The 11,481-nt window shown below is 36.1% G+C and overlaps 1 protein-coding gene across 1 annotated transcript in view; it reads right to left on the bottom strand.

The window, feature by feature from the left end:
• Positions 1 to 11,304, bottom strand: part of LOC136975842 (lysosomal dipeptide transporter MFSD1-like) — a 60,767-nt gene extending 49,463 nt beyond the window's left edge. Inside the window, exon 1 of the mRNA XM_067270988.1 lies at positions 11,089 to 11,304. Coding sequence (XP_067127089.1) covers positions 11,089 to 11,257 — 169 coding nt within the window. The 5' untranslated portion in view covers positions 11,258 to 11,304. The remainder of the gene's footprint in view (positions 1 to 11,088) is intronic.
• Positions 11,305 to 11,481: the final 177 nt, after the last annotated feature.

The raw sequence follows: 11,481 nt of genomic DNA, 5'->3' as shown, positions 1-11,481 counted from the left end.
AGTGAAATCGTCATTAACCCCAACCTTACTAGAGATACACACAACCCCCTTTATCTTCCGACCCCCTCAACCTTTAAATCACCAAAATTTAATAGCATCAATCCTCCTAATATACAAACCTCCCTGCAAAATTTCAAAAATTTTCAACAAGAAGCACAGGAGTAATTAAGCTTCAAAGAGGGTGAACAAAATCATGCCATACCCACCCACCTGCACTAACATCCATACATACAGAAATTACCTAAAGTTTTTTGCATTTCTCAATATTTCACGGTCCCACAGCCCAAAAATGTGGGTCATTTTTTGATTGAATGCCATACTTTCCCTGTGTTATGTATAACAGCTGGGAGAGAAAAAATTAGAGAGGTCGAGACCAAAGTTTTAAACATGAAAACGTGTACGTCGGACGTTTGGCGCCACTTTCCTGTAAGCCTAGAAGATTGACAATGGTGTTTGGAAAGTCAGTGGAATCATGCTCGACATTCCAAACGCCACTGTCAAACTTCTAGGATTACGGGAAAGCGGTGCTGAACGTCAGACGTACACATTTTTACGTTTAAAACTTCTGCCTCAACCTCGCTATTAAGACACTACAAACTGTACTAAAATAGCACTAAATGGTCCCTAAAAATAAGATTTCGTTGAAAGTTTTTCCTCTACAGTGTGAGGACCGAATTAAGCCGGTCCGATTTTAAAATTTTATTGTTTCAAATCCCCTCGGGAGATAACAATCAAAATCAGAGATAACAATCATGAGTCAAAGGATGTGCAGCCTTCCGCCGTCAAACACGCTTCTCTCCTCTCCGGATTCGACTTCTGAGTCACAGAGATCGACTCATCGTCTACCGTCATCGCAGCGGACGGGACTTGGAGTATATAAGGGGAGAAAAAGCTGAGAACGGGGTGGCTGAAGGTCCGCACAAGACACCCGACCCGTAGGATCTGTCCCGAGAAGCGAGGGCCGGGACACGAAGTCACCGAAGCCCGCCCACCGCCAGAGCCGAAGAACATTCTGCGATTGTTGTCGATATCTGAGAGGTATGAACCCCCCAACAATTGTGAACTCTCTCTCTCCCGCGATTAGGGACAGGACGCGGTAGATTTTTGTATTTTGTTTGTCCGTCTAAATAAATTGTCATGTGTTTTCATTCTGGGTCTGTTTATTCGAATATCGCCTTGAACTTATCGACGAACCCACACACTTCCTCCACTCGACCTGACAATTAATTGCCCGATCCCGACAAGTCAGGATATCGTACAAAATCAGCCATCCTTGACAGTGGGGTGGGTCTTGCCGACCTGAACGCTGACAGAAAGAAGGTACGACTCCGTCCTACCTCCCGGTGTTTCCCACAACAGAAAAAATTTCTGAGAAAAGAGCATTTTTTAGATGTACGTTTAACTATTTTTTAAAACAAAAATGTGTCTTAATATGCTTTGCACATTGAAAAGTCATACTTTCTTTCATACTTACACTTTCATTTATAAAAGTCACATTAATAAGCAGCAAGCTATCAGCTCATAATTAGATATAAATAAAAACAACATTTTCTGATGGGAAAAAACTAACTAACTAGCAACATTGTATAAAAGTGGCAACGGCTCATGCACTACTTTTCCAGCATTCATAATTTACAAAGTGCAACTTATATATGGTGCTATGTTATGAGAAATACAGGTATACCTCGTCTTACGTCGGTAATTAGTTCCAGGAGAGGCGACATAAGTCGAAAAACGACGTAAGTCGAATTTACTTGTGTAGTTACGACGTAAGTCGTAGTTTCGACTTATGTCGTAACTAAACGCCAATAATGGAGGAAACACCAATAATGAGCACTTAAAGATCACTAAATAAGACGACAACACAGAAACACAGATGTTTTCATGTTTTGTTCTCTAGGATTTATGATGATTATATTAACATTTACTGTAAATGTACATATTTTAATATGATTTTATGTGCTTTCAACGCTTCTCTAGTGATATTACGACTTCAATGTTTGTGGCGAACGGATTTAAAGTCGAATAAACTGGCTTAAACTTGATTTTTATTTTTCCATATACAGTAGTGAACCGAAAATCGGAATCAATTGGAAACTGGGGTTGTTCAGATTAGGGATTTGTTCCGATTACGGTTTATGTACGAAAAAATATATTAACTTGTCCGATGTTCAAATTTTTCTCCGTTGCGTGTCGCTTCGTGGTGAATTTTCGTTGATTTTAAGCCTAACGAAAATTTTTATAATAATAATCGAGGCTATCGTATCGTTAAAAATTATTTCTGCATTTTGTACAAACAAAATAAATATATTGAAGAATATAAAAACATGAAAATTATACTTTAGAAGTAAATTTAGTATCAAAAACGTTTGATTCAGCACGACACAGTCCGACTGAAAATCGTGCCGATTACCGGCGATTCTGATTACCAGGGTGCCGATTTACGAGTCTCTACTGTATTTTTTTGACAAACGACGTATAAATCGGAAACGACGTAACTTGAGAGCGACGTAACTCGAGGTATACCTGTACCTTATTTTTAAAAAATTTATCATTGTTAATTATTATAAAAAGATAAAGGTTTATTATTTCAAATATTTTTTAAAGAAACTAAATGCTAATAATGTGCAAAACTTTCACTGACCCCACAATCCCCCCTTTGACCTTTAACTACCAAAATTTAATATGTACAAACGTATATAGAAACCTTCCAAATTTCAAGTTCATGCCAAGTTATTGGCTCATGCAGTCCTGAGAAAAAGTTCAGATTTCATTATTAGGTCAGCTTTAAGTATAATCTATATACAGTGGACCTTCGTTATAGTGCTGCTCACTATACCGCACACTCTGTTACAGCGCGGGCAATGTTCGCAACGCGATAATCTCAAACACGTTTATACAGGTCCGTGCAGCGTTAGTAAGTAGCGCATTTTATTGTTACTGCGTATTGAGTAATTGTGTATGTATTGAGTTCCTGCATGTATATTGAATAGTGTTTAATTATTGTATGCATGATGAGTAAAAGAAAAGCTCGACATTATTGCTAAAGTAAAGAGGTGAACCACGTTACACCGCGCCGCTCGGTATAACGCAATTCACTTTATAACGCGGGTGTTGTTTCCCGCCTGACATGCACATTATATCGGGGATTCACTGTATATATGAAATAGAATGTATGGCTTGAATTGGAATTAAGTTGGAAATTTAAAGAAAAAAAAAAAATGAACTTAGATCAAACTTCTAACTTAGAAGGCAATTTTGTTTTTTAAATAAAACATAATACAAAATATTATTGTAAATTTTTATAATAAGATTTTAAAAAGCAAAGATGGTCAATACTCCGATCACTCAATCAAATTCTTATTTTAGTAATGAAAAGTCCCGCTACCGAGAATGCCCTTTCCGATTCAATTGATGTGAATGGAATCCTGTTTAATGCATTTAAGAGAAAATGGATGTTATGTGTTTTTCATCCATAGTCTGGGAGATTTCTACTTTGTTTTCGAGATTGTAATACTTCTTTTGTTCTCTAGTATTCTTGATTTGTCTACCTCGGCTGCTTTAATAGAAACATCAAGCTTATAGCCCGATAATTCGGCAGTTCGTTTGTTTTCAATAATCAGATTTATGAAGAAAAATTTCATACTTGCAGACCTCGTACGCGTTTCTATCCTTGCCCAATTTACACAACCTGGCATTACACAGTTACTGAAACTACTGGGCATGGTTAAAAATTAAGGCAGCATAAGCACAATTTTTCCAAATATTACAAGTTCTGACAAGTAAAGAATTTTCAGACCCCTGTCAGAAATAGGCTACATATTAATTATTGACAATATATGACATGACATAACAAGAAAAAATTAAAAAAAACTAATAAGTAAGTTTAAAATTAATAAATACAAATATATTCTGACAGTTTACAAGTTAATTATACCTTCTATTTGCAAAATTTCCTCAACCTTAACACAAAATAAGAAAAAAGTGAACTTTTAAGAAATTTGTGGGATTTCTCGGGATGAGAAGAATTTTCCGGGTTAAAAAAACAACCGGAATCCCGTTTGAGAAACCCTACTTTTGACTGATCTGCACAAAGTTTTCATACTTACTGTGAGATCCAGAATTTAATTGTTTGATTAATGCTATGGAAAAAACCTTTTCCTGATTTGCGGTATTTCCAGGTAATCCCACAGGTCTGATAAAGAAAGAACGAGTAAATATTAAGTCAAAAGGTCAACAATCATTAAGTATTGCCACCAATATCCAGTTGTTGATGTGTGGGAACATCGACAGTTAAAACAATTCCACGACGAAAAGAGAACAACAAGTCTAATTCCCACCACCCTAGCCAGCCCAGTGATGACACTTTCAATGTGTCATCACTAGACAACATAGTCACAAGACCGAATTCCCACACCTGATGGGGATATAACAGCCGCACACCCAACCTTTGGTGCGGATAGTCCAAGGAAGACTGACGTAAACTATAGTAGTACCACCATAGTAGCAGGTGACTACCAAGACTCCCGTCCCATCGTACTCCACGTGGACACTCTCCCCGAAACCATAACCCAAGGCTAGTTCACCATTCTCCATACAAAGACCAACAACCTAATACTCCGAGAGGTTAATGATCGTCTACCCAACAGAGGTATTTTAGTATTGCAAACTCTCTCTCTCAGAAGTAGATAGTAACACGAGAACAGTATCCCTACAACTACGTGGCCGAGCATACGTTTATTAGCTGTATATTGTAATCTGCTTTATTTTTATATTAAATTTGTCGTTTCATTAAAATTGGTGTCGATTCAGTTATTACTCGGAACACGGACCCCTATCGACTTTCGGCTGTTATGCAACACTCGCAATTCATACATAAAACATGTGGTTCATATAATACAGTTTCCTATAATGTGGACGTATTCCCCCCCTCATTGTATGGGGCTAACTGTATTTATAAGTAGTCAAATGTATTTAATTACTGCTAACAAAATACATTGCACGGATTCAATCAGAAATGGAGTGTAAGACCTAAATTTCTCTCATTTCTATAACCAGTCTTAAAATTCTTATGATTAACATTAGAAGACATTTTTCATATTCTAATATTTGTATAACGTTGAGCTTCATTTACTTTAATAACAATCAATTATCAAATTCATATATAAATAAAAACAAAAAAGATTCTTAGAGATTTCTTAATTTAAAACAAAATACAGTCGACTCCGCATAATTCGACACCGTAGGTTAATTAGTCAGTTTCTGTGGTCCCAGCCAACTTACATAGACAATAATGTTATTAACGTTAAGAAACTCGGTTTACTCGACATCGTTTAACTCGTCACAACTGGATAAAATCAACATAAAAAGTACGTTGATTTTATCCAGTGGTGACGAGTTAAAAAACTCGATTTACTCGACATCGTTTAAGGTTAACAACATTATTGCCTATGTAAGTTGGCCGGGACCACAAAAAATTGACTACGTAACTGATGAGTGTCGAGTTATCCGGGTGTCGACTTATGCGAAGTTGACTGTATATCATCAATTGAGAAGTAATACAATACAGAGCAAAACAGAAGGAAGAATGTGGATAATAATACAAAGAGAATTTTAAAATATCTTATATTCTAAATATAAAACACTGCTCTATTTTTAGAATACACAATCCTTTCTATCTGCATTTCTACTAACCTGAAGATGACAGTTTAAAAAGGGAAGAATAACATTTGTTTATATATATATTATTTGCAGGTTTTTTTTATGTTTAGGCATATTTATTAATAAATTACATCAGTATTGTGGTAGAGACTTTTTATTTAATGGCCTTTAACTAGAGACACTCACTAAACCAGAAAATCCAGCAGTATAACATTAAAGCATTCATTTTTATTAAATCAGACAAATTTAAGTTGTCATCTTCAAGCTAAAACATTTTTCAATCTGAAGACGACAACTTAAGTATGTCGAAAATGTTCATTTTTATTAAATCTACATTATATGGTTAACTATTAAATGTTTAAATTATTCTGAGGAGGAAAATAACTGAAATAACATTAAAAATAACACAACATTGACAACGTTAAAGCTTTTTTGAATTTCTTATCAGTAATCTCTATTGACCAAGTGGTCGGCGTATTACTTCCATAGAGAGCGAGGCCAAAACTCGACGGCGGTCAGAACAAGCTATAGGTACGTGTGGCGTGCGTGTACGTGAACAGCTAGCAACGTAAACAGGAGGTCATTAAAATGTAATCTTGCACACCAAGCCGATACTGAAATTATTTAAAGTATTAGGAAATTTATCTTGACGAAATGTTAATAATTCAAATGAATAAATTTTAATTATACAAATATATAACTGTAGAAAGTTCAGTACTGACAAAGAGATTAATAAAATTTCATTGTTTTAACTATTTAATGAACTGCGATACAAAAGGTTTTTATGCCATTGATTATTGCCAAGATTAGGTCTGATAGTCATCAGACATAATTTGGCAATGTTTATAATAACGAAAAGATACTTTAAAAGAGTTCTTAATTCTTTAAAAAAATAAAATCAAGAAAATCAATAATTATTTATTTGTTAATTTTAATAAATAATTCATAGCTTAGCTTATAACCTATCATAATTTACATTCTGATAAATAAAATATGATATTTTACTGTTTACGTTTAGAAAACGAAAGTATTTTTTAACTACGATAGTCGTTAAGATTACTGTTTATCAGAATATCACGTGTATAACGGCCAATGAAATACTCGAAATTGCTTGTGCATCAGATAAATAGCAATATTCTAAAGAGGTGAGCATCCCAAAAACATTAAATAAAGGACAATCTTCTTGATTTCTAAAAGTTTAACCGATTTATTTAACTTATATAATATAGAAAAATTAATTAATTCTAAATATTTTATTAATGGTATTTGTATTATGTGTTAGCAAGAGAAGTCAAATTATTTCATATACAGCTGACCCTTGATAATCCGACGTGCTCGGTAGTCCGACGCACCTCCCGTCAAGGTCACCGTAGTCCCCGTCCCGTTACGTGTCTGCTTGCACAGAAGGATGTCGCGACACGAATCTCCCCACCCAATTCTTACACGACGAGACACATTTCTTGTGTTTTCCATGAGCAGTTCGGTACATACTGTATTATTTATTCCTATACATACTGTATGTACATTTATTGGCTTCCATATTTCTTTTATTAAACATGTTTTACTTAACCGAAATGGGTGTTTCATTTCCATATTAACATAGGCAGCATTTTACTCATAAAATGTAGGAATATTGTAGGCTACTGCTAGCAAAACAATGCCAAACATGTAATCACTTTCGGTAATCCGGACACCCCTTTGGTCCCATACCTGTCGGATTATCAAGGTTCAGCTGTATTATAAATGCTGTTCTTTTTTATGCATGTTCACAATCCTTTTAGAAAAACTGAAGAAATATTTAATTAAAGGAGGATTTTTTGAATTATTAGAAGTTGTAAATGTACTAAATTTTTATATTTTCTTCTGTCAGATATAACGAGGAGCGATATATTAGACAGAACAGTTAGTTACGACGTATACAATATATTCTTCTAATTTATACTAGAGTTTCACAGAGTTTCCCAAGATCTCTTTTTACCGTCGACGCCTTCGAAGTTTCGTAGGCCTTTTACCGATCTCTTCTTCTATTTTTGCTTATGTAGCTTATACATGTACAATAATAAATAAATCTGGTGAGCTAGTATTAAGTTTTCTATAAAATAAATACACGTATGTATTTTACGGCATTCAATAAATGCATAGTGAATGTTAATATCGTCGTACGTGTAGTGGTATATCTTAAAAGAAAAAGTCATTGTTGCATATTTTTTAATCACTAGAACAAGATATGGAAAAAATTACTGTTGCAAAGATTTAAATTTATTTGTTACAATACGGAATTCTGTCATGGCACTTGGAATCTGCATATACAGTGAGTGATCGGTTAACGAACATAATCCGTTCCAAGACTTTGTTCGTTAACCGATTATCGATTTACCATAGGTTTTTATGGGAATTTGATTAATTCGTTCTGGAGACGCCAAAAAATAAAAAATATACACTTTCTTACTACGTTTATTTACATGTAATAATAAAAAAATATATATACGCAGTCTTGCATTTTTTATTAGTCATGTTTTTTCTGTTTGTGGGATTAAAGAACCTGTCTAATATCAATTGCTTTTCTCTCTTCTTTAGGATTTTTCGGAAGTAATTAATAGCATTGTAATTGTAGAGATCCCTAAGCCTATTAACCTCAACCTGGTTTGGATGCCATTCTAAGACAGTCGTTCTGACATCCTCCCACTTCTTCAAAAGATGTTTAATAGCAGATATTGGCATTAATCCTCTTTTTCAGAAGAAAACATATCTCGCCGAGTTTCTTGGTGTTATTCAATCAAGAGTTCTTGGTGTTCTTCTGTTGTCAGATCCGTTTCGGGTTCTATTATAAAGCTCTATTCTTTATTTTGAACTTTATTCTGATGTGATTTTTGTTACTCCCTTAGATACAGTATAATTGAGAAGACTCAAACAGCTTTTTTAGATAAGATTGAACTGCGGCCTACTGTAGACCTGTTCCAGCCATACTGCCCAGCAACATCAGAATCTTCTGCCCACTCTCTACTTTTGCTATTATGCTCTCACCTTTCGATAATAAAAACAGATGCAAAACTTAACGAGTGCCAGCCCAACAGTCTTGCGAATACTATAAAAGAATTGTTTCTGTCAGAAAAATAAAAGGCTGGAATTACAAGGGAGAGTTTCAAAGTTCGGAGGAATACTATTCGATCGGTATATACTGGGTTGAGCATCGACGAATCCCGCACTCCAAAAGGTTTTCAATTGTTGCCCAAAGACGAGGGAAGACCAATCGATATTCATTATTTTACATCACTTCTTTTTGTGTTTGTTCTGCAAGGTGTTCATTGTCCGAACATAAAAATCTTTTGCGAAAGTGTTCGTTATCTAATTTGTTCATTAACCGAACTGTTCGTTAACCAATCACCCACCGTAACACTATTATTATAGTAACTATTGTGCACTTTCTTTTACAAGAATACCTTTTATAATTTAAAATATATCCTCCATCATTTGATTGCAAAGAAACAAATATGATTTAAAGAATTCTGAGGAAACATCACTAATGTAAAGCAAAGTTTTTCTTAGTAAACACTTTACCGATTACAAGTGTAAAACGGTTATTGTGACATTTTTTATCAGGTCAAAAACAGTAGTATCGTGTAAATCTACATGTGCCATGCTGTACAAATAAGCTTAAATCTATGCAATAGCAATTTTTTTAATCATCAGAACTACAAAATATAAAAAGTACGTAACAATGACTTTTTCTTTTAAGACATACCACCATGCATAAGATAATATCAACATTCATCACTTACTGGTGAATGTCAGAAAACCTTAGGACACCCTCTTTCCGACAGTTGTTTCATCTGCAAGGTGAATGTTGACAATCACTATTTATTTTTGGTATTTTCAGTATTAACAACTTTTGCAGCATCACAAACACATAAGGGAATAAAGAGAAACATGAACATAATTCAGCAGAATACGCAAAAATATTCTAACAAAAGCTCACTATACATTCAGAGAAGTTATATTCCATATATTAAGTCACGGTTAATGTTACCTTAGGTAGCCAAGATGGTGGCTTGCCTCTAATTCCAGCAAGGAAACGGTGGAACGCACGTTCTAGCCTAACCTAACCTATTCTAATAATTTGGTTGCTAATAATTATGGAAATTTATTAGAATAGGTTAGGTTAGGTTAGAATGTGCGTCCCACTGTTTCCTTGCTGGAATTAAAGACGAGCCACCATCTTGGCTACCTAAGGTAACATTAACCATTTTCATTAACAGCTGTTCATAGATTTCCTCAAATATCTGATAGTAACAAACATTGAATGCAAGCAGTGATATACAGTATACATATATATCACTACCATCATCTGTGTAACATCCATTAACATTGCTTTAATTAACAAAAATTTTTCACCAGATACATTTTCATTCCGAAACAAAGCTCACCGATTTGATATGTTTATTTTAGTTAAGATCAGAAGATCGGCATTTTCGGTACGACATTCAAAACAAAAAAAATCCACAATCAGAAAAACAATCCAAAACGAGGAAAGAACCAGCACAGGCCAACACAACACAGGCCCCACTTTTAGCATTGTATCGGGTGCAATTACACATCCGAACGAGACAGTTGGGACCTTATCAAAGTTGTAAACCATACCCATAGGAGCAAAAAAGTGAAAAGGAACCATACCTCTACACACAACCCTTTGCAAAATACAGCCCCTCTCAAAATCAGACTACTTCCAGGTTACATCAGTCTGTTAAGACTATTGCACTTAACTATTTAGTCCACACGAATATGCGGCTTCGACTCGGCCGTCTGCAGAATACTAGACATTATATAGTTTTAGGGGGGCAGGCATCGAGGCATCGAGGCGTGAGCAACGGCCAGCACCAAAGCACGCAACTACACGTGGAACACAGAGAATAAACAGTACAGGTACATCGGTTCACGGTAAAAATCAAAGGTAAATATCGAGCAAAGGGTCGCACGTACAGGTACGATTCCGTCAACTTTTTTGCTCGTACAGGGGTCTCTCTCTCTCGTTCGGAGTTCATTTGTTACTTTGTGTCATGGGGGTAAGCCAGAGATCCGGCCCAGAAGGCACATCTCCGGCCAACGTACGACAGGACTTTCTCCTTATCGGCAAAAGTCCCATCACCCATTACCCAGACAGAGAATGGACCCCGCTAGGCAGATACTCCAGTATCAGAAAGTAAGGAAGATGCCAGGGGAGAGACGGGAGGGAAAAGGAGTCGACTCGAGCCGACGGGTGCCGAAATTCGAAAAGGATGGTCGACGTCGATGGCACGCGCTAGTAATCGAATCCGATCTATTTCAGTCACGTGACCGATACGGAGACACGCAATAACGCATCATTAACGGGTTATTCGTCTTGGCCGAGTCTCCGAAAAACTGGAAGACAGAATTTATTAGGAAACTCACCGAATCCGAGAAAGCACATGAAGACGAGAACCATGTATCTGTGGGCGGCTCTTTTGGGGTCGCACAGGGCGTAGGTAGAGCGGGTGACGGAGGGAGAACGTTTCTCATCTTCGGAAGCATTAATGGCCACCGATCCCTCGTACAGTAGAGGAGTATTTTCGTCGGCCATCTTCGCTCTTCTGGAGACGACGGACTGTCAGCTGGTGTCACGTTGCCAACTCCGACTCCAGCCGGGAACGGATTTATCTGGGATTGACCTCCCGTACGAAGATTCAAATGCAAATATTTATTTTTAATCGAAGATTTCGCTCTTATCCGTGTAGGAAACTATGAAATTCCCATATCGGCAACTAAATAAAGAAAATTGAGTCGAATCGATTATCTGCTCCTTAC

Source organism: Centruroides vittatus, unplaced genomic scaffold (genome assembly GCF_030686945.1).
Source record: "Centruroides vittatus isolate TY-2023 unplaced genomic scaffold, ASM3068694v2 contig_1090, whole genome shotgun sequence".
Taxonomy (NCBI): Eukaryota; Metazoa; Arthropoda; class Arachnida; order Scorpiones; family Buthidae; genus Centruroides; species Centruroides vittatus.
Note: the sequence above shows the minus strand (reverse complement) of the source record. Positions and strands in the feature narration are given on the sequence as shown.